A 24,072-nucleotide genomic window follows, 5' to 3' on the forward strand; every position below is an offset into this window, starting at 1 on the left:
ATGCGGGAGGGAGCCAAGAGAATTAAATCCATACAAAGCAAACGCTTCCTCCACACAGAAAGATGGATGGGGTCTACTTCTAGCCAAGGCCTTTTCCTGACAAGTTAGTTTTCTGTGTGTAGGAATTTTTTCTCTGAGGGATCAAAAGGGTAATGGGTGCCCTATGGGGCCCCTGATTCAGAACGGAGCCGTGGCCTCAGGTGTGGGTGAGGGAAAGAGTTTAAACTTCCCGTTCCTTAACAGTTTTGCTAAGTGAAATGGAAACCACCTTTCTAACAGTAGTCACCATGGAAATGCAAAAAGGGACCCTTCTCTGACCTAACAAGACATAGCAACCAGGGGGAAGGGATTAGCCAAACTCTGAAGTTCTCCTCACACAAAAATGGCTCAAACTGGGGTCCCACACTGCAGTTATTATCTTTGGGGAGAGGGACCACTGGGGTGACCTGAGCACAGATCACGCTGCCACTTGTCTCTCCTGGTTCTAAAGGGACACTGCTCAGACAGAAGCGGCTTCCCGTCCGAATGAGACTTAGGCTCCAGACAAATCTGCTGGCAGAAAACTTGCCCTCTTCACAGGCATGCGGCCGCCACAAGTTCGCAGCAGGCACTCCTGTGAAGCTACACCTCCTCTTCAAAGGTAAAGTAATTGCTCCAATGGTTCCCAGCCCACGGAGGGTAACATACTGTTGCCTCTGTAGCTGCCTTATACCAAGTCAGACTGCTGGTCTGAATAGAAGAAGAAAAAGAGTTGGTTTTTATACGATTTTCTCTACCTTTAAGGAGTCTCAAAGCGGCTTACAATCGCCTTCCCTTCCTTTCCCCACAAGACACTTTGTGAGGTAGGTGAGTCTGAGAGAGCTCTAAGAGAACTGTGACTAGCTCAAGGTCACCCAGCTGGCTTCATGTGTAGGAATGGGGAAACCAACCCGGTTCTCCAGACTAGTCTCCCGCTCATGTGGAGGAGTGGGGAATCAAACCTAGTTCTCCAGATTAGAGTCCACCACTCTTCACCACTACACCTTGCTGGCTCTTAGCATAGCCCAGTACAATCTACTCTCAAAGGCAGCAGTTCTTTCTCAGCCCTGAGACTTAGCCTTTGACGCTCACAAAGTTTTGGGATGAAAACAGGAAGCGTATCTTGGCTGTCAGGTTTCAAGTGTGCCTTGGCTATCCAGTTTACAATTATTTCATTTGTGAATATATTATTAAAGCACAGTCGGTGCTATTGTCCCGGAATGTGGATAACTCTCTTGTTCAGCCATGACATCCAACAAACAGCCTCCAGCAAGTCTCCCCCAACTACCATACCTCACAGGAAAGTTTTGAAAATAAAAAGGAGAGAAAGGTGTATTGCAACTGACTAGAGCTTCCAAGGTAGGAAGGGATGGTGGTTTCCTCTCACCCACTCAGGCCCTTTGCCTCCTCCCGCAACTGCCTACCTGGAGCGAGGATCTCCTGCGATGAGGTTCCCAAACTCCCCTAGGATATAACCGCCAACCTTCACCATGTTTTCATGACAGGCAGGAGCCTGCAGGGCCTGAGGAAAAGAAGCATAAGCAATGCATTATGGGAAGGCAAGGAACAAGTTCCCAGGTTAAGTTTACCATACCATTAATTTGCTTATGGTTTCCAACAGAGGCTTCTTGGCCTAGCTGACTTGATATCTTTTAATATCTGCCTGGGTTTTTGGCACAGAGAACCAATGGGTTGAAATTAAATCAAAAGAGTTTCCGTCTAGACATTAGGAAGAATTTTCTAACAGAGCGGTTCCTCAGTGGAACAGGCTTCCTCGGCAGGTGGTGAGCTCTCCTTCCATGGAGGTTTTTAAGAAGAGGTTAGATGGCCATCTGTCAGCAATGCTGATTCTGTGACCTTAGGCAGATGATGAGAGGGAGGGCATCTTGGCCATCTTCTGGTCACTGGGTGTGTGTGGGGGCGAGGAGGTAGTTGTGAATGTCCTGCATTGTGCAGGGGGTTGGACTTGATGACCCTGGTGGTCCCTTCCAACTCTATGATTCTATTATTTTAACTGTTTCGCTAATCTTGGCCCTTCCTCAGGATACCCAACCCTAGAGGGGCCAGATTCTATTTTCATTTATTGTGCGATTAATTAATCGTCTCAAGCTACTTCGAGTCAACTAGTAGCCCTTTTGTAAAGCAGACACAATCTCCAACATCCTTAAAGGAAGGGAAAGGATTCTCTCTGCCGATACAGGTAGGGAAGGAGATGTCCCCAATCAATCCTACCTACCTCAAAGACCGTCTTGGCAGCATAGCCTTGCACATCGTCCCGGTTGATTACTATTTGGATGACTCGGTACCACACCTCCTCGCTCACATAGTCCCCAGCAATACGGATCAGATTGAGGATGGTATCCACGTACCAGCTGTAGTCCACTGCATACTTCTCTGCCAAGATGGCCACCTTTAACACCTGAAAGAAGAATGAAGAACTCTCTGCCATCTCCCTCCACACTGGCTCTTTGCCACCAGTACCTACGCTGGATCTCCCTCAGAAAAACTGAAATTCCTGGTATGTCACCCTCTGCTCACTCACTAAATCCCTCAAAACGGTGCCCATTTCACTCCTCAGGTTTGTATCCCACTCTTCCTTCCAAGGGCATCAGTACATGGATGAGGCGATCTCATCTTTTCCTCACAACATTGTGAGGCAGCTTAAGATAGGAAAGTAGAACATCTGCTTGGCATGCAGAAGGTCCCAGGTTCAATCCCCGGCATCTCGTTAAAGGGACTAGGCAAGTAGGTGATGTGAAAGACCTTTCTCTGCCTTAGACCCTGGAGAGCCGCTGCTGGTCTGAGTAGACAATACTGACTTTGATGGGCCAAGAGTCTGATTCAGTATAAGGCAGCTTCTTGTGTTCATGTGTTCAAAGTGACTAGCCCAAGTTTACCAAGTAAACATCATGTCCCAAATGGATATTAAAATCTAGGTCCAATTGGGGTCCAATTTTTTCTCTAAGGACTTTTCCAATGGGAAAACATTGAGAAAAACCCTCCCGTAAAATATTTTCTCTTTCTAAGCAAGAAAAACCTTTAATAATAGGAATAATAATAATACACTTATTCCAAACGTGTAGCATGAAAGACGGAGGATCTTTATCAATTTTCCATTGGAAAAAATAGGGGGGCACTTCTTTCAGAAATATTTGTACAGTGTAGATGTATACAACACTTTCAAGATTTTCTTTGCTTAGACATAAACAACTTTGGCAACAATTAATAGGCTACAAAGTGTTTAATTATAATCCAAATATGCTGGTAGTCAGACCTTCTGTGGATGTATAAGGAGTGCTTCTGCCCAAATAATACATTGTTTACTGTAGAATTTTAACATTTATTTGTTCCTACATCTCAAGGAACATGATTTAAAGATACATGTGCTCTGGTAGCACAAGGTGCAACTTTCTCAAGTAGTGAGCATACTTGCAATTTTCTTATAAAAAATGACACATTACCACGTTTAAATTCCTTTCCTTTATCCCTTAGAAGCTCCTTGATCCACTGATCTTGAGCAGCGTAATTTTAAATTTAATGATGTTTAAATTCCATAAATATGCAAAACAGTACCATTCTATATGCTAACTAAGCTGTAAACAGTGTGTTTTATGTGGTTCAGTAAAGAGGGTGAGGTTTGATAGGAAGGTATTCAATCTATTTCAATTCCCCCCCCCCCAAATTACCATTTTTTCCTCCTGTGCCTTCAAAATTTCTGGAAACTTTACATCTCCAGTCCCAACCGCCGCTGTAACCTTGATAACAAAAGAAACACAGCACCTCTCCCTCCCCTTCTAGCAGTTGATGCCCCCGCTTACAATCTCCTCACGGATGGAGTAATCCGCTGTCTCCAGGTAGCTCAGCATCTCCGAGACGATCTGCTTGGCGTTTGTGCGGTCACACATGGCGTAGAGGAGGTCAGCAGCCCGCTGGCGTACACTCACGTCTCGCTCCGTCTGGGGAAAGGGGAGGGTAGATCATGAGGGCCAAGCTACTAACATCCACCCAGCCCTGACACGGTCCATGGCAGCAAAGAAGCCATCTTCTGCAGGCCGACAAAAACAAAGCAACTCAGGCAATTACAACAGTAACTAGACTTTCATAAAGAGAAATTAATTAAGCTCTTACAATGTTTCCACACACATAAATATACCAACAAAACATGTGACATTCAAATACAAATATCTCCCTATGCAACCACTCAGGGCATGTTCACACAGAAAAGAAACTGTTCCATGTGGTAAAAGGTACACAAGAACATAAGAAAGGCCCTGCTGGATCAGACCAAGGCCCATCAAGTCCAGCAGTCTGCTCACACAGTGGCCAACCAGGTGCCTCTAGGTAGCCACAAACAAGATGACTGCAGCAGCACCATCCTGCCTGTGTTCCACCACACCCAAAATAATAGGCATGCTCCTCTGATACTGGAGAGAATAGGTATGCAGCATGACTAGTATCCATTCTAACTAATAGCCATGAATACCCCTCTCCTCCATGAATATGTCCACTCCCCTCTTAAAGCCCTCCAAGCTGGCAGCCATCACCACATCCTGGGGCAGGGAGTTCCACAATTTAACTATGTGTTGTGTGAAAAAATACTTCCTTTTATCTGTTATAAAAGTACATGTCCATGTCTAATATATTCTTCATGGTCCTTAACAGGTCTCCGGCAGGAATTATCCTGTTTCGAGAATTCGTCTTCATCAGAAGATTTCCATGTACACTGTACCAAACTAAACTTGTTTGACTGAGCGCTGCTCCTTCATGGCACTGCCATGGAAAACCACACTTCCTAATCGTGATGCGTATGGATCTTCTGCAGGCCGACAGCAACTTGCCGCTCTGATCACCAGTGGATGGGAGAAGAAAAAGATGGTACCAGGCTGAAGCTCTCAGCCCCACACTCCGGCCTGTTGCTTCCCAGCCGCAACATTCAAGCCAGAATTCCCACACTCCCCACCATACCTTATGGGGGGTCTACTAATCTCAACAGCTTTGGCTCTACAGCTATGGGCAGAGAATGCAGCCTCTAACCATAGTTGTAAAGTCTGTCCACAAAAGATGCAAAGAAAGCACAGCCAAAGTTTGATATTTTATTAACGGTTTATGCTTGTAGCCGATCCCAATTCATTGACCCACTGTTCGTAAGCAGGGTATGGCTCTCTGGTGAAATGAGGACATCCTATCTTATGACCACACAAAACCCAAAAATAATTGAATCAGTGGCAAGGTTCCTACAGTTAGCAATCAGGAAATGTAAATGGTGTGTATCTTTCCTTAATGGCTGATTTGGGATGGTTTTATCCAATTTTATTTATTTGTACTCAGTTTTATCCAAATGTATGTTCTTCCTTTTTATATGCCAACAAAGGCTTGTGTTGTTATTAACGGTAGTGACTGGAGAGGCTTCCATTTGGCTGACTTCTTTTTAATTTTTGAAGCCACTCGGCTATAATAGCAAGTTTTTAGCTTTGTTTTATGGGACTGTGGGCACCAGAAAAGGTCCTGTCTCCAAAGTTATTTAATATTTACATGCACTTTCTAGTGGAGCTCGTCAGGTGGTTTGGTGCCAGGTGCCATCAGCAGATGACACCCAGCTCTTTCTCCTGCTGGATAAACAGCCCGAGATGGCCCTCTCGGCCCTGATTGGGTGTCCGGATGCTGTGGTCGGGTGGTTGAGGCAGAGCTGGCTGAAGTTGAATCCAGCTAAGACCAAAGTCATGTGGCTGGGCCAGTGGGGGATTTGCAGCTGCCCACTCTGGATGGTGTCAACTTATTCCAGTGGACCCCATGAAGAGTTTGGGGGTTTGGCTGGATACCTCGCTTACCAGGGACAAGCAGGTGTCCTCGGTGGCGAAATGGGATTTCTTCTGTCTCTCCCAGCTGTCCCTCTACTTGTCCAGGTCTGACCATGCCACAGTGATTCATGCAACGGTCACCTCCAGATTAGATTACCGCGATTCACTCGAGGCAGGGCTGCCCTTGAAGGCACTTTGGAGACTTCAGGTTGTTTGGAATGCGGCTGCCAGGCTGTTGACCGATTCACCGTGGCTTGAACATCCAGCCTATTTTGTGGAACTGCGTTGGTTTCCAATTGGTTTCTGGGTCAAATTCAAGGTGCGGGTATTGGCCTTTAAAGCCCTAAATGGTTTGGAACCATCATGCCTAAAGGACCGCCTCTCCCGTTAAGACCCCCCGCGGTGTTTTTGTTCAGCCGCACATGGGCTTTTGGTGGTGCCTGGCCCTCGATTTACCCACCTGACAGTAACAAGGGCGAGGGCCGTTTCCATTGTGGCCCCGACCTGTTGGAATACTTTGTCTGAGGAGACTCATGCCCTGAGGGACTCGTGTGTGTTCTGCAGGGCATGTAAAACCGAGGTGTTCCGCTAGTGTAATTTTGGTGGACTCTACCATCAAAGCTGCTGATTTTTATGCCAAAAGCATTAGTCTGCTGTGTTTTTATTCGATTTTATTGAAACTGTGGGGTTTTTTTTGTTATTGTATCACTATGCTGTTAGCCACCCCAAGCCCCATTTTGGGGGAAAGGTGGGATAAAAAAATCAAAGTAAAAAAATAAACAAATAAAATACAAATGACCAAAAATACATTTCTTGCCCTCTTAAGTCCTGCCTCCCCCGGGGTCGGAATCATCAAATCCTGGATACCCCACTCCTCCCAAGTGAAAAATTAAATCGCTGGTCCTCATGACATATCCCTACAGCTTCATACCGGCCACGTTTCCCTCTATCCTGAGGTTCCACTTGCCCGCTTTCTCCCGGCACTCGCCCCCTGCAGACTCTGACCTTGAGGGCGTTGATGACAGTCTCGATGTGCGTCTTGACGGCTTCGTGGGAGAATTCTGAGCTTGCCAGCGTGCACATGCTCTCCAGAGCCAGGTACCGCAGGTTGGTCTCGCGGTGCTGTAGGAACTGCCCAAGCTGGTTACATGCCCGTACCAACAGGTTGGGTTCACTGTAGGCATAAAAAAACCCACAGGGGTAACCAGAGTGGTGTAGTGGTTAAGAGCAGTGGTTTGGAGCAGTGGATTCTGATCTGGAGAACTGGGTTTGATTCCCCACTCCTCTACATGAGCGATGGAGGCTAGTCTGGTGAACTGGATTTGTTTCCCCACTCCTCCACACAAAGCCAGATGGGTGACCTTGGGCTAGTCACAGCTCTCTCAGCCCCACCAACATCACAGGGTGTCTGTTGTGGGGAGGGGAAGGAAAGGTGATTGTAAGCCGGTTTGAGTCTCCCCTAAGAGGTAGAGAAAGTCGGCATATAAAAAACAACTCTTCTTCTTCTTCTTCTGGATGCAGAGGAAAGGGTCTCACCAATGGGAGTCAAGACTGACCGCCAAGTCCCCCATTCGATCATCATTTTTAAAGCCATCTCTTGTTTCGATGTCTCCTGTCTGGCTTTGCCCGGAAGCTCTCTTGGACGGCCAGCAGGACCTTTACAACCTTCCAGCTGTCTCCTGGCCTCACGTAAAAGGGGCTCCAGCAGTAAGGCTAGGCGCTCACCTGTCGTAGTGGATGATGAGGCTGATGGCTTCAAAAAGGATGGCGTTCTTAGCGTTGGAATGCTGGACCTTCTTGGACTTGGGCGGCTCCTGGGCCTTGTTGAGGATCGTCTCCAGGCACTCCACCAGACGGCCTTTCACGGCTGCATCTTCTGTGGGAAAAGCGGCGGGAGGGGGCAGAGAACACGAGGGAGGGTGTGTTATCAGTTTAATAGATCATTCTGCTGAATGATCTACAACCTCCAGGGTTGATCCTGCTGATTCTATGACCTTAGGCAGACCATGAGAGGGAGGGCATCTTGGCCATCTTCTGGGCATGGAGTAGGGGTCACTGGTGTGTGTGCGTGTGTGTGTGTGTGTGTGTGTGTGTGTGTGTGTGTGAGAGGTAGTTGTTGGACTAGATGACCCTGGTGGTCCCTTTCAACTCTATGATTCTATTCTATGATTCGTATCCCACCTTCCCCTCTTTCCACAGTGGCTCCAGTCAGCTTAAAATGAGCCTGCCTCTGCATAGTGATCGTGGACTTCCTTGGTGGTCTCCCATCCAAGTAGTAACCAGGGATGACCCTGCTTAGCTTCTGAGACTGGGCTAGCCTGGGCTAGCCAGGCTAAGAAACGTGAATCCCACGACCGGGTTTAAGAACTTCTGTACTAAACCCCACTCAGCTAATGGAGAAGGAGCCTTAGGGGAGGGGTGCTGGCAGAGCATCTGCTGGGCATGCAGACAGTCCCACACTCAATCCAGTTCCGGGCCACTTCCTACCTGGGGGAGGATAGCATTGCAGAAGCCTCAAGAGCTTGACGGAGAGCCAGGGGGCTGGCACGAAGTAATAGGTGTAGTCTTGGAGGTCTGTGGAGGCCGAGGACACAATCTGCAAGTGCAAAAAATAATAGGGGTACTGCGATGCAACAGTAGGGACTCCTCATTTGCTCGCCCCCCACAAATGTAAAATCAAAACAGTTACACCACCAGCAGCTTTAAGAACAGCAGAAGCACAGTCAAAGGATAAAAAAACAGAGGCTCAAAACTGTAGAACCAGGCAGTTTAGCGGCCGATAAAAATCTACTGAGCAGCTCCAAAGATTAGTAAGAGAGCCATTTGGAAGAGAAAGAGAACCAACCACAAATAAAACCTCTTGGCATCTTGGGCATCTTCTGGTCCCTGGGGGTGTTGGGGGTGGGGAGGTAGTTGTGAATTTCCTGCATTGTGCAGGGGGTCGGACTCGATGACCCTGATGGTCCCTTTCAGCTCTACGATTCTACAAGTCAGTACTCAAAGCTCAGAAGAATGAACATGTTTTAAGCCAGCACCAAAATGTTAATGCGGAAGACACGCCTACGGTAGTAGCAGAGGCGGCTTTCCACAACTTTGGTGCCACCACGGAGAAGACCCCAACTCTGGCAACCACCTGCTTCACATTAGCGAACAGGAGATAACTCATTTCCCCAGAGCATGTGCTTGTTTCCCACAACACCTAAGAAAGCATTGCCCTTGGTCCTAACCTGCAGCACCTTCTCACCAGCTGAGAGAAGTCAGGGGGCTTGGAGAACAACCCTGTTCCTTTCCTGGCCTGTTAGAGGCCAGGAGGCCAGTTCTTACCTCCAAGGCAAGGCAGTATGCATTCCCCTTTTAGCACCCGTCTGGTGCCAAACTCCACATCCAGAAAATCTCACAACCTTCTGGGCAGCCCATAATGATATATCATCCATAAAACCCATCACACTTTTTGAACATGCAACCCCTCCCCCTGTTGCACTCTAGTAAATGCCTCCTCAGAAGCATTCACGTGGTGTAGTGGTTAAGAGCGGTGGTTTGGAGCGGCAGAGTCTGATCTGGTGAACCGGGTTTGATTCCCCACTCCTCCACATGAGCAACGGAGGCTAATCTGGTGAACCGGGTTGGTTTCCCCACTCCACATGAAGCCAGCTGGGTGAGCTTGGGCTAATCGCAGCTCTCTTAGAGCTCTCTCAGCCCCACCTATCTCACAGGATGTCTGTTGTGGGGAGGGGAAGGGGAGGGGATTGTAAGGCGGTTTGATCCTTCCTTAAGTGGTAGAGAAAGTCGGCATATAAAAACCTACTCTTCTTCTTCTATTACGACACCCTTGGCAAACATACACAGCCTCTTGTTACATGTAAAGGATGCCTTTTTTATTGACAAAATTCACTTGAGAGAAGCAACAAGAAAATTTCACACCAGCCACTACTGCCCTTGGCAAGTCCCCACCCCAATGGAAGGGTAACACAGAACTCACCCTGCTGAGCCGGGACACAGCCAGGGAGACGCACGTCTTGAAGTCATCGGGATTCTTCTTGCAGAGACAGGCGATGAGGCTCACGGCGGCAGTCACCACCCCCTGCATTGAAAGGAAAGAGAGGCAGGAGCAGGTGAGGGCCCCCCGAGAAGGGAGGGAAGTGCCGCCAGAGGGTGCGAAACGCACCACCTCCTTGCTGCCTGTGGGGCGGTGCCAGCATAAAGGCAGGGAAGGCACCACACCTAAAGCGAGAAGGCAGGGAGAAGGCACCACACCTTAAAAAGGATATTGCAGAGCTTGAGCACACACAGAAAAGAGCAACCAAAATGATCAGGGGACTAGTGTAACTGCCCTTTGAGGAGCGGTTGAAACGCTTAGGGCTGTTTAGCTTGGAAAGAAGACGTTTAAGGGGAGACATGATAGAGGTCTATAAAATTGTGCATGGTATGGAGAGAGTGGACAGGGAGCAGCTTTTCTCCCTCTCTCATAATATCGGAACGCGGGGTCATCTGCTGAAGCTGGAGGGGGAGAGATTCAAAACAGATAAAAAGAAGTATTTACTTACACAACGCATAGTCAAATTGTGATGTGGTGATGGTTGCCAACTTGGAAGGGGGGAGTGGACATGCTTATAGAGGAGAGGGGTATTCATGGCTACTAGTAAAAATAGATATAAGTCATGATGCATACCTATTCTGTACAGTTTCAGAGGAGAATGCCTCTTTTATTAGGGGCTGTGGAACACAGGCAGGACAATGCTGCTGCAGTGGTCTTGTTTGTGGGATTCCTAGAGGCACCTAGTTGGCCACTGTGAGAACAGACTGCTGGACTTGATGGACCTTGGTCTGATCCAGCATGGTCTTTCTTATGTTCTTATAAAGGCACATACAGCCATTAGGGAGGAGTCTGGGACAAGCTGGAGGCTTCTCTCCACAAGGGGCTTGCTGGCAGCTAGAGCCCCATATATCGCGTCACCCATGCGCCTAGAAGACGTTGTAAGAGGAATCATTTTGAGCGTGTGGGCAACTGTCCTCCAGGCAGCAGGGCCATTAAAGTCACAGGGGAAAATTCCCAGCGGACCGCCCTTTGTTTTGGCGGGGCCAAAGGAGACACAGGGACACCTGCGTGGTCGCTGGTGCTTCTGGAGGAAGACAGGAAGGCAGAACTTCAGCTTGGCAGCCGTGCCTGCAGCCATACCTGTCCCAGGTGACTGCCAGGACAATGACTGGGAAGCGGACCTCCTCCCCTTCCAGCCAGCTCTTCAGCTGTGTCGGATGGGGGCAGTGACCCTGTTTGAGTTATCCAGCCCTCGCTGGAGCGAACAAGACCTGCTCACCATGTGTTTTTGGCCTCACTTACACCCAGAAGGTCATGGCCCAGTATTTCTCAAATTTAGTTCTCCCCTAGCAGCGAAAGGGCCTTCATGTTGGCCAGGCTGAATATATTTCTTTCAGCTATGGTTAGTGGCAGATACAAGAAAGTACCACGTGAGAAAAGAACTGTCGTCTTAATGAACCAGATTCAGTCCATCATATCCTCTTGCACTGTCCATCTTTTATTCAACAGTGGTTTCAACTAATTAATCCTCATCTTCAAGTCCAAAAAAATTCAGCAGACAAGAGTATCAAATTGGTATTGATGGATAAACCCCCAGAAGTTACCGAGCATGTCGCTGAATTCCTTGCCATTGTTATAAAGACAAAGAGAGAGAAATGATGGTATAGGACAAGGACGATGACCATAGAGATGGATCAGTGTAATTGTCATTAAAGGGTCCAGATGGGCTTTATTAGCTTGAAATATGAGTTTTTAATGTTTGTTATATACTGATTTTAGCTGATTTTCATTTTATGATGGAACACAATTTTTTCTTTTCTTTTAAGGTGTCTGTACAAATGCATCTGGCAATGTGGTTATTATGCCAACAAAGGTTTATGTATGTGTGTGTGTGTGCTATCCAGTCCACCCCTACCGAGCACCGTGAACTTCAAGCTCAGCAACTGGGAGGGTGGATACAATGCAGGATATGTAGTTGTTGTGGGGGGGTGACGGGAGGTCGGCCGTTTGAAGACGGCACCAGTGCGCATGTCGCGGGAACGTACCATGTGCTGATCGTTCAAGAGGTGCACCACCCGTGACGTCCACTCGCCCATGGGCACCAAGTCCGGGGACGTCTTGTAGAGGCGCAGGAGGCACAGGGCCGCACTCTGCTTCACACTGTCCATGGTGTCACTGGGGTGCAAGCAGAAAGAAGAAGAGTTGGTTTTTTATATGCCGACTTTCTCTACCACTCAAGGAAGAATCAAACCGGCTTATAATCACCTTCCCTTCCCCTCCCTGCAACAGACACCCTGTGAGGTAAGTGGGGCTGAGAGAGCTCTTAATAGAACTTTGACTAGCCCAAGGTCACCCAGCTGGCTTCATGTGGAGGAGTAGGGAAGCCAACCCAGTTCACCAGATTAGCCTTCACTGCTCATGTGGAAGAGTGGGGAATCAAACCCGGTTCTCCAGATCAGACTCCACTGCTCCAAACCACCACTCTTAACCACTACACCACTCTGGCTCAGATAATCGAAGAGGAAGAAGAGTTGGTTTTTATATGCTGACTTTCTCTACCACTTAAGGAAGAATCAAACCAGCTTACAATCACCGTCACTTCCCCTCCCCACAACAGTCACCCTGTGAGATAGGTGGGGCTGAGAGAGGTCTAAGAGAGCTGTGACTAACCTAAGGTCACCCAGCTGGCTTCATGTGTAGGAGTGGGGAAACCAACCCGGTTCACCAGATTAGCCTCCGCCGCTCCTGTGGAGGAGTGGGGAATCAAACCCGGTTCATAGAATCATAGAATGATAGAGTTGGAAGGTCATCTAGTCCACCCCCCTGCACAATGCAGGAAATTCACAACTATCTCCCCCCCCACACCCCCAGTCACCCCTACTCCATGCCCAGAAGATGGCCAAGATGCCAGTTCTCCAGATCAGAGTCCACCGCTCCAAACCACCGCTCTTAACCACTACACCAAGCCAGGGGGAGGGTCAAGCAACCAGAGGTTCCACGTGTCAAACACCTCCCTTCTCCCCTCGCTCCGCACGAGCGGGCCGTTTCTCTGAAGGCATAGGCTCACCCAGCCACCAGGATGCGGGGGATCTCAGAGGCAAAGGCCTCCGCCATCTCACGGCTGCCCACGTTCGCAATGCAGTGCAGGGCCAGGCACATGAAGGTGGGGTTGCGACTCGCCAGGTCGTTCTTGATTGCGTTGTTGATGAGGCGGATCAGCTCGCTGTTGGAGTTCACCAGCACCGAAATGAACAGGTAACCCTGGGCAGGTAGACAGAGTAGACAGGTAGACAGGCAGGCAGGGGTCAGCTGGGAACTTGGGAAGAAGCATGGATATATTTTCAAGGAAGGGTGTTTTTCAAAACACGTCTGTATCAGCGGCTTTGCGGTTCTATTTTTCAAGAGAGAGACATGGTGTGGAGGTGATAATGCCAGAAGCCTCCAAGTGAAAATGGGCGAGAGAGTTTTTGGTTTTAAGGGAAAACATATAGGGAGCATTACAGAAACTTGGTGTAAGGGTGAGAACCAGTGGGATACAGTCATTCCTGGATACAAACTCTATAGAAATGACAGGGAAGGGCATATTAGAGGGGGTGTTGTTATATACATCAAGGAGGGCATCGTGTCTAACAAACTAGAAACCATAAAAAGGGCAGACTCGTCCACAGAATCCTTGTGGGTGACAATACCGGGCCCCAAGGGTAATTTAGCACTGGGGATGTTCTATCGGTCCCCTGATCAAAAGGCTCAGGGTGATCTAGTGATGGAGAATGAAATCAGGGAAGCATCTAAAGGTGATGAAGTAGTAATAATGGGACTTTAACTACTCTTATACTGACTGGATAAATGGATGCTCCAGTCAAGCTAAAGAGATAACATTTCTAGACATCCTCAATGACTGCACCTTCAAACAGAGCTATCCATGGCTAGTACTCAATATGAATACTAGTCACGATGCATACCTATTCTCTCCAGCATCAGAGGAGCATGCCTATTATATTAGGTGCTGTGGGACACAGGCAGGATAATGTTTGTGGGCTTACTAGAAGCACCAGGTTGGCCACTGTGTGAAAGAACTGCTGGATTTGATGGGACTTGGTCTCATCCAGCATGGCTTTTCTTATGTCCTTATAATCAGTCTGTATAGTAGCACATTTTTATCTCACCCTTCCTCCATGGAGTTCAGGGGAAGTTCTCCCTTTCTCCTTTGTATTCTCACAGCAACCCTGTGAGGTGGACTAGGCGATGGGAAAGACCCCAGCCCCCCCGACTCACAATTTGCTTCTCTGTATACTTATTGGAGCTGAGCAGGTTGACGGCTTCCATGTGCCCAAAATCGATGTCGTGGCCCAGCAGGAAGATGAAGAGCAGCTTGCAGACATATTTCTTCTTGCTGTAACCGTCCAAGGCTTTATCTCCTATGGGGAGAAAACAGTTGGTTTTTATATGCTGATTTCCCCTACCTTTTAAGGAGAGTCAAACCAGCTCACAATCTCCTTCCCTTCCTTTCCCCACAACAGACACCTTGTGAGGTGGGTGAGGCTAAGAGAGTTCAAAGAGACTATGACTAGCCCAAGGTCACCCAGCTGGCTTCATTCAGAGGAGTGGGGAAACCAACCCGGTTCACCAGATTAGAGTCCGCCTCTTCTTAAAAACCTCCTTCCCTGGAGGTTTTTAAGCAGAGGCTAGATGGCCATCTGTCAGCAATGCTGATTTTATGACCTTAGGCAGATCATGAGAGGGAGGGCACTTTGGCCATCTTCTGGGCATGGAATATGGGTCACTGGGAGTGTGGAGGGGAGGTAGTTTGGAATTTCCTGCATTGTGCCGGGGGTTGGACTAGATGACCCTGGTGGCACCTTCCAACTCTATGATTCTATGAGTGGGGAATCAAACCCGGTTCTCCAGGTTAGAGTCCACCGCTCTTAACCCCTACACCACGCTGGCTCTGGAAGGCAATGGAACTGTTCAAAGGAGAAAGATGACCACAAGAAGGGCAGGAACGGGAAAGTCAGCGGTGAGAACACCCGAGTCCTTGGCTAACGGCCTTTGAGGATGCATCCGAATTTGAAACCTGGTATGTGTGTGGGTGGGGGCCACGCTGAGATTATCCTCCAGTTTCTACAAGATCCCTACAACTCTCCTATGGATCCCAGTGCTGTGGCTCTATTCCCATACTTTCTAGGTTAATTTTGAAGATTTATGCTCCCTACAGCAGTAGCCTTCAACTCATGGACTGGGACCCTCCCCAAACAAAACAAGCCCCCACTGATTTGTCATTAGTTGCACAATTGCGAATACCGAGTGCCCTTTTCCTAGATTTCACAGCCACAGAGCAAACAGCACAACTGTTAAGATACTTCTGAGAAAACAAGGGGAGCCGCCGAAGGTTTCCCAGTAAGCTTCATGGTTGAATGAACCCGGGTCTCCTTGCTCTTAGTCCAACACTGACCACTGTGCTACAGTTTGTTGGCCTTCCAGGGCAACCGGTTGGCCACTGTGTCAAACAGCATGCTGGTCTGATCCAGCAGGCTACACTTATGTTCTTATGTGCACCACCCTGGCTCTCTAACCCTGCCTGGATTTTGTCTTGGGCCATTTTTGCATGGTCAATTTTGATGCTCGCTCAAAGCTCTTTTTTAAAATGCGACTTTAAAAATGCCTTTTCAGGGTCCCAAGGCAAAAGGAGAAGTTCCACTCCCCCCACTCGCCTGCTCCTTAGTTCCTGCTTGCATAGCCATTAGCATATGCATAGCTAACGCGCCTCTGTTGTTTTGCATGGTTCCTTGAGGGTGATTCTTCATGGCAAACACCAAAGGTCGCGTTAAATGGGCTCTTTACTAATGCGAAGCAGGTATGCGCCGGCTTCGCAGTCACTTCCGGAATGTCGGTTCAGCGTGCAAAATTAAAAAAAATATGTGGGGCAATTAAACCTGGAACGCACTGCTAATTACCATGCAAAAATGGCCTTGGAGTTAACTGGAGGTGGAGAATAAATCATACTGGGGTTGAAAAGGGGCAGCTTTTGCTACTTCTAATATCTATCTATCTATCTATCTTTCTATCTATATTAAACGGACAATAAATACAGTGTCTCCTTCATATTTTTACTTTTGGTTCACCAATTGTAAGATTCCTATTGCACACTCTTAGCCTAATCTACTTTATGGGGTTGTTGTGAGGATCACATGACAAAGTGAGGACTGCTGCTCTGAGCTCCTTGGGAGGAAGGAGGAGAAGGAGGAAGAGGAGGAAGAGAAAGAAGAGGAAGAAGAAGAGTTGGTTTTATATGCCAACTTTCTCTACCACTTAAGAAAGAATCAAACCGGTTTACAATCACCTTCCCTTCCCCTCCTCACAACAGACACCCTATGAGGTAGGTGGGGCTGAGGGTGTGACTAGAGCAAGGTGGCTTTATGTGGAGGAGTGGGGAAACAAATCCAGTTCACCAGATTAGCCTCCGCCACTCATGTGGAGGAGTGAGGAATCAAACCCAGTTCTCCAGATCAGAATCCACTGCTCCAAACCACCGCTGTTAACCATTACACCATGCTGGAAGGGAGGGAGAAAGAAAAATGCATTTGACAGCAGAAGTATATTATGGCAGCCTTGTATCAGCACAGCTCTGCAGCCGGTGGCTAAATCCAGGAAGGCGGGGAGGGACTTCAGTAGGCAAAAGGAACTGAGACAAACAACTCCTGGGGTTCACGGTGCCGGCACCAGGAATTGCTGGGAGGAAAAAAGGAGACCGTTGCTTAGATCAGAGAGCCTGGGAATCCGCCTTTTCAGCCTCCTGCCCAGGGAGCCGCAGACATCCTCCAGCTGCTCGACGCTTTTAACCCTGAAAGCGGGTCATCTCTCATCTGCCGCCTGCGGACATGCAGCAGACAACACCTCGCAGCAGAACGTCCCTAACAGGGAAGCAGAAAAGAGGAGGAGGGCCGAAGCAGCTGAGAGCCAGCGTAGTGTTGTAGTTAAGAGCAGTGGTTTGGAGTGGTGGACTCTGATCTGGAGAACCGGGTTCGATCCCCCACTCCTCCACCTGAGCGGCGGAGGCTAATCTGGTGAACTGGATTTGAACTGGACTTGTTTCCACATGAAGCCAGCTGGGTGACCTTGGGCCAGTCACGCTCTCTCAGCTCCTCCTACCTCACAGGGTGTCTGTTGTGGGGAGGGGAAGGGAAGGTGATTGTAAGCCGGTTTGATTCTTCCTTAAGTGGTAGAGAAAGTCGGCATATAAAAACCAGCTCTTCTCCTTCCTAGGTGGTGACTGTTGATAAGCATGGGTGGTGGGGGAGAAACAGGCGTAAGACAAGATGACTCAGGGAACTGTCGAAGGGCTGCCGGGAGCTAAGTAGCCGACGTATCCTGCAGGCGACGAGAACAGGGAACGTCAGTGTTTGTTATGGGCGAGCAAAAGGCATAAATTGAACCCAGCAGGCCGCAAGGGTACGTACAGAACGTCCTCACCTTTGAATTTGGAGCGGATGTTGGCCAGTTCCTTGTTGATGCGCTTGATCTCGGCCTCTTTGCTCTTACCTGCGAGCGAAGACAAAGGGAGTCAGGACAATGGAAAGGCCAGCCCCTCCGGCAGGACGCCCACCCCGAAACACCTGCGTTTGTCAATGAGCGCTGGCCCGTCACGAACAGAACTGGGTAGGGAGGAGCAGGGCCAGCCGAGCCAGGATAAACATAAAACAGGAAACGTAAAAAGGAGTCTCATGGCGCTTTAAACTACAGTCCGTTGCAGCGTTAAGCTCTAGTGGGCGAGAACCCACTTCCCCAGACACACACATGAACCCATGAAGCTGCTTTATACTGAATCAGACCCTCGGTCCATCAAAGTCAGTATACTGCAGCAGCTCTCCAGGGTCTCAGGCAGGGGTCTTTCACATCACCTACTTGCCTAGTCCCTTGAACTGGAGATGCTGGGGATTGAACCTGGGACCTTCTGCATGCCAAGCAGATGCTGTACAAACTGAGGCATAGCCCCTCCCCTACAGAAAGCCAATCCTTAGCCAGGAGACGTAGACAGATGGGCCATGCATTTACTTACTTACTTTATTTACATCCCACCTTTCTCCCCAGTACATACGCAAAACATTTTCCTCACCCCCATCTTATCTTCATAACAACCCTGTGAGGTAGGCCAGGCTGAAAGTGTGTGTGCCTGGTCCATGGTCGCCGAGCAATCTTCCACAGCAGAGTGGGGATTCGAACATGAGTCGCCCACATCCTAGTATGATACTACGGGGTTCAAGTGTTTGTTTGTTTTTTGCTGTCAAGTCACATCTGACTTATAGCGACCCCGGTGGGGTTTTCAAGGCAAGAGACGTTCAGAGGTGGTTTGCCATTGCCTGCCTCCATGTCATGACCCTAGTATTCCTTAGAGGCCTCTCATCCAAAGACTTGCCAGGGTCGACCCTGCTTAGCCTCAGAGATTTGACAAGATCAGGCTAGCCTGGTCTATCCGGGTCAGGGAGCTAGTGGGTACGGGGGGAGGGAGATTATGAACAGGGGTTAGAAAGCCATGAAATGCAGAGTGGAAACCCAAGTGCCCCCCTTCACACACATAATGGCAACAAAAATGAAGTCCCACACCAAGATCAAAGGGCCCAGATCTCATTTCCAGCAGGTCATGTGAATACACGAAGCTTCCTTTTCACCAAACCAAGGGTCTGTTAAGGTCAGCACCATCTACCTAGACTGGCAGGGAGCTCTCCAGGGTCTCAGTTGGAGGATCTTTCACATCACTACTATCTGATCCTTTTATCAGGAGATGCCAGGGACTTGAACCTGAGTCCTTCTGCACGCCAAGCAGACGTTGCACCACTGAGCCACAATCCCACTCTTGAACTAATTATTTAAGATGGGAGGGGCCATGGCTCAGTGGCTGAGACTCTGCTTAGCATGCAGATGGTCCCTGGTTCAATCCCTGGCATCTCCAGTTAAAAGGACCAGGAAGGAGGTGATGAGAAAGACCTCTGCCTGAGACCCTGGAGAGATACAGACAGTCTTGAGTAGACTATAATAACTTTTAGGGGAGGAGCTGTGGCTCAGTGGCAGAGCCTCTGATTGGCATGCAGAAGGTCCCAGGTTCAATCCCCGGCATCTCCAGTTAAAGGGACTAGGCAAGTAGGTGATGTGAAAGACCTCCGCCTGAGACCCTGGAGAGCTGCTGCTGGTCTGAGTAGACAATACTGACTTTGACGGACTAAAAGGTCTGATTCAATATAAGGCAGCTTCATGTATTCAGGATACGAAAAAAACCCCATCTTATTTCCGCTCCATTTCTGTTAAGTGACAAGATGTTGAGCGGAGGAATGTGTTCCTAGAGAATCACTAATGCTAGGGCTTGTAGGGCATGACAGGCTTGTGTGGCAGGTGTAAAGAAATTCTGAAAAATGAGTTCTTCAGTTCGCCTCTCCTTCCCCCAAGTCATACTGTGGCCACAAAGAAAACTTCACAACAATCACAGGGAGATCCAGCGTGGTGTAGTGGTTAGAGTGTTGGACTAGCAGCCAGAAAATCTGAGTTCAAGCCCCCACTCTGCTCACTAGGTGACCCTGAACTAGTCGTTCTCTCTCTCAACCTAATGGTGTTCGCTGCTATCCAAACCTCTTGGGAGAACAATGGGCTGAACATATACTCCATATCCTGTTGGACTAGGATCTGGGATGGCCAGGTTCGAATCCCCGCTCTGTCATGGAAGCTTGCGAAGTGACCTTGGGTCAGTCACACGCTTTCAGCCTAGCCTACCTCCCAGGGTTGTTGGGAGGATAAATGGAAGAGAGGAAAACAATGAAAATGTGCTGGGTCTCCACCCGGGGAGAAAGACAAAGGACGAGGAGGAGAAGAGAGTTGGTTTTTACATGCCGACTTCCTCTACCACAAGGAAGAATCAAACCAGCTTACAATCACCTTCCCTTCCCCGCAACAGACACCCTGTGAGGTAGGTGGAGCTGAGAGAGCTCTAAGAGAGCTGTGACTAGCCCAGGGTCACCCAGCTGGCTTCATGTACGTAGGTGTGGGGAAACCAACCCGGTTCACCAGATTAGCCTCCGCCGCTCTTGTGGAGGAGTGGGGAATGAAACCGTTTCTCCAGAGTAGAGTCCACTGCTCCAAACCACCACTCTTAACCACTTAAATGAATAATAAATGAGACAGACAGACAATGGCTGAATGAAATGCCAGTCCTCAGTCAGCTTTGAAATACTGTGAGGGGATGAGGAAAAGCCCATTGGGAAAGACCCTGCAAAGATCCACGTAACACTCGAGGAAATGACGCACTCCACCTATATTAAAGAATTGCCCCCGGCAGACAGAAGGCCTGCAAACAAGTCAGCTTGAAGCACTGGAGCAAAAAATAAACCCACAGGGATCCCTTGCATATGCAACTGCTTCTGTTGCGTGGCTTCTATCGAGGTGGGGCGTACTGCGAGGGGAGGGAAACGCTGTGAGCTGACCCAGGGTCGAGAGCGCAACTAGCCCACGGATCAGAGCAGCCATTTATAGAGGAGTCACACAGCTTTTTACACGCAGTTCCCTACCCAAACTCAACAGTCAGGTACCTGTGTGAGAGGGACAATTATTTACACAGCAGGGGTTAGCGGACAGTGAAAGGTATTCCTTCTGAAGGAAGGATGGGCTAATTAGGAAGAATTTTCTAACAGTTAGAGCGGTTCCTCAGTGGAACAGGCTTCCTTGGGAGGTGGTGAGCTCTCCTTCCCTGGAGGTTTTTAAGAAGAGGTTAGATGGCCATCTGTCAGCAATGCTGATTCTATGATCTTAGGCAGATGATGAGAGGGAGGGCATTTGGGCAACTTCTGGGCAGGGAGTAGGGGTCACTGGGGATGTGGGGAAGAGGAGGTATTTATGAATTTCCTGCATTGTGCAAGGGGTTGGATCCTGGTGGTCCCAACTCTATGATTCTATCCCTGACCTCCCCCCAACCAAAAGGTTTGATTCAAGGGGGATGCGATATCATGATACCGTGTTCACCTTTTCTCTCCATCCACATCTGATGTAAAATAAAGCCCTGCTGCATCAGACCAGTGGTCCATCTACTCCAGCATCCTGCTCCACACAGCCGCCAACTGGTTGCACCTTCCCCTGATATTACCTCCTCAAACTGGTGTTCAAAGGTTTATTGCCTCTGGATGTGGAGGTTTCCCTTAATTCCTTGGGCTAGTAGCTATTGATGGACCCTGTACTTCAGCCAATCAGCCTAATCCCATTTTAAAGCCATCAGTGCTCCATTCTCTGGGACTGAACTCCATAGCTCAATTACTCCTCGAGTGAAGAAATACTTCCTGGTATAAAAGAGGGAAAAGCCACACACACACACTCCACTCCTTTTGTTTGTCACAATTAAAGCAGGAAAACCTGCTTCGTACAGGGGAAAAAATTGCTTCCTCATAGCTCGTTGATGGAGCCTAAAAAAACAAAACACCTGGCTGTAGAATTACAGGGCCTGAACTCCTTTCCACCTTTTGCCCCGACAGCATCCCGTCAAGGGCATGCAAGCACCGAGAAATGAACAGCTGGATTTCGCGACACTGAGGAATTGCCAACAACTCTTTGGGAACTCAAAACACGCAAGTTGGCCCTTCATCCAGTCACCTCAGGGGAGAGAGCGATTTTACAGGAGGATCCGTCATCTAAAATGGACGGGTGGCTTGGGTGTTGATACCTGCCCGCTGGTGTAGATGAGGATGCTGGTAAAACGTTGGGCTGATGGGGTGACAGAGAGGTGAAATTCCTTGTATTCATTCCATCCTGAGAATAAGACTTGCTTCCGTGGAGAATCCCACTGCTACGGGATCCAGTGTTCCCCAGGTCAATTCTAGGCCACACTCCAAGCCCAGACAGGAATTTCAGAACTCATGAACACATGCCTTATACTGAATACTTATACCCTTGGTCCATCAAAGTCAGTATTGTCTACTCAGACCAGCAGCGGCTCTCCAAGGTCTCAGGCAGAGGTCTTTCACATCACCTACTTGCCTGGTCCCTTTAACTGGAGATGCAGGGGGTTGAACCTGGGACCTTCTGCATGCCAAGCAGATGCTCTACCACTGAGCCACAGCTCTTTCAGATCCCCAGGCAGTAAACTTCTGAATATTAGAGGCAATGTTCAGGTAGTAGGCCTTGGCCTCTTGTGTCCTGTTTGTTGGCCCTCTTGGTCAATTAGGGGGCCAGAGCATGAAACAGGATGCCGGCCTACTTGGCCCGTTGGTGTACTTCAGCAGGGCACCTCTTCTGTTCTTAGTTCACATGTCTGGAGACGACAGACCCCGCACATTAACCCTTCGGCCGTGACACTGGCCCATAGAGGCAGCTTCCTCCTCTCTCTGCAAAACAGAATGTGCGCGCAAGCACTGAGAAAAAGCCTCTTCTCTGGCTTTTCCGGCTCAAAGGCAGCACTTCCCACGCATTCCCCCGTGCTTCCTGGATTGCCTGTTACTTTGCAAGCTGGTGCCAGAGGCAGCTGAGGGCAGCGTGATCATATAGATACCGTGGAAGCTTCCTGCAACCCTCCCCACCCCTACAACTGCCAAGGCGTGCTTTAGCCTTTCCAGCAGACCCAACACTGGCGACTCGCACCCCTCGTATGCAACACCCCATCTCAAATTACAAAGCCCTGGGAAACACACCTCTCGTTCCCAACAGATCCACCCCTTTCAACTATCTGAACTTTTAGAGGGCAAAATATCTGGCTCCATTTGCTTATTCATCTTGCACTTTAGCTCCCCCCCCCCAATTTTTTGTCCATTTTGCAGAGAGAATTGGAGGCTGAGAGGCCACTTCATAGAATCATAGAGTTTGAAGGGACCACCAGGGTCATCTAGTCCAACACCCTGCCCAATGCAGGACATTCACAACTACCCCCCCACACCCCCAGTGACCCTACTCCATGCCCAGATGGCCAAGATGCCCTCCCTCTCATCATCTGCTTAAGGTCTTAGAATCAGCATTGCTGACAGATGGCCATCTAGCCTCTTCTTAAAAACCTCCAGGGAAGGAGAGCTTACCACCTCCCGAGGAAGCCTGTTCCACTGAGGAACAGCTCTGTTAGAAAGATCTTCCTAATGTCTAGATGGAAACTCTTTTGATTTAATTTCAACCCGTTGGTTCTGGTCTGACCTTCTGGGGCAACAGAAAACAACTCGGCACCATCCTCTATATGACAACCCTTCCTGTACTTGAAGATGGTTATCATATAACCTCTGTCTTCTCCTCTTCAGGCTAAACATACCCAGCTCCTTCAACCTTTCCTCATAGGACTTGGTCTCCAGACCCCTCACCATCTTTGTTGCCCTCCTCTGGAAACATTCCAGCTTGTCTACATCTTTCTTAAAGTGCTGTGCCCAAAACTGAACACAGTACTCTAGGTACAGTACTTTTAACAGACAAGGATGTGGGATTAACTGGAACTAAAACGGTTCATTGCAACGGCTTTGTATGTTTGCCGGCTGTGCTCAAGAGGAAAATTTGACAGCTGCAGCTTTTCTCATCCCTCCCTGTTTCGTGACCCCTGCCAAATTCCCTCTCGAATACGGTCCTTTAAGGACCCTTGTCCTCCTCTGCATCTGGCCATCCTATATGGGACAACACTGCTGCGCTAATTTCAGTCAGAAATTTTCCTTCCATCACTGAGGTTTTGAAGTTTGGTCTTCTCCAGAGAAAACGGTCAAGGCACCAGCACCTCTAAGACATCAAGAGTGACTTGCAGGCCTTACATCACTATAGGCAGCAAAGTCAGAAGCAAGCCCAAACACAGAAGAACTGAGCTATATTTGAATCCTGATCTTGCAAGTAAAGAGTCAGATGCCACATGTTCTCTGCCGGTCTGGTTCCGCTTCACGTAGTCAAGCCTCACCGCCAGATGACTCCAGTCGTAAATTCTAACACAATGAAGATGTCTTAGGAATGCCTGAGTGGGTGACGTGGTTACGGTTTGCAACAGCCTGGCCAAGCTCTTGCTTTAGAACGTTCTCCAGGATTATGGTGGGCAGTCATTTTTGTATCCAGACCTTGGGATGGATCCCCAAGTTGCTTTTCAGATGGGGAAGGGACAACTTGTTTTCTGTTGCCCCAGAAGGTCGGACCAGAACTAATGGGTTGAAATTAAATCAAAAGAGTTTCTGTCTAGACATTAGGAAGAGTTTCCATCTAGACATTAGGAAGAATTTTCTAACAGTTTGGTGGAACAGGCTT

At 48.8% G+C, this 24,072-nt stretch overlaps 1 protein-coding gene across 2 annotated transcripts in view; it reads right to left on the minus strand.

Moving 5' to 3' along the window:
• AP2A1 (adaptor related protein complex 2 subunit alpha 1) overlaps window positions 1-24,072 on the minus strand; it is a 42,784-nt gene that overhangs the window by 14,851 nt on the left and 3,861 nt on the right. For both annotated transcript variants that reach the window (XM_056863908.1, XM_056863907.1), the window contains exons 2-12: window positions 17,323-17,391; window positions 14,128-14,270; window positions 12,920-13,113; window positions 11,898-12,027; window positions 9,796-9,897; window positions 8,304-8,412; window positions 7,542-7,692; window positions 6,822-6,990; window positions 3,837-3,974; window positions 2,255-2,437; window positions 1,443-1,540 (exon numbers count right to left, since the gene is read on the minus strand). In XM_056863908.1, the coding sequence (XP_056719886.1) occupies window positions 1,443-1,540; window positions 2,255-2,437; window positions 3,837-3,974; window positions 6,822-6,990; window positions 7,542-7,692; window positions 8,304-8,412; window positions 9,796-9,897; window positions 11,898-12,027; window positions 12,920-13,113; window positions 14,128-14,270; window positions 17,323-17,391 (1,486 nt within the window). The remainder of the gene's footprint in view (window positions 1-1,442; window positions 1,541-2,254; window positions 2,438-3,836; window positions 3,975-6,821; window positions 6,991-7,541; window positions 7,693-8,303; window positions 8,413-9,795; window positions 9,898-11,897; window positions 12,028-12,919; window positions 13,114-14,127; window positions 14,271-17,322; window positions 17,392-24,072) is intronic.

The sequence above is a fragment of the Euleptes europaea genome, chromosome 18 (genome assembly GCF_029931775.1).
Source record: "Euleptes europaea isolate rEulEur1 chromosome 18, rEulEur1.hap1, whole genome shotgun sequence".
NCBI lineage: Eukaryota > Metazoa > Chordata > Lepidosauria > Squamata > Sphaerodactylidae > Euleptes > Euleptes europaea.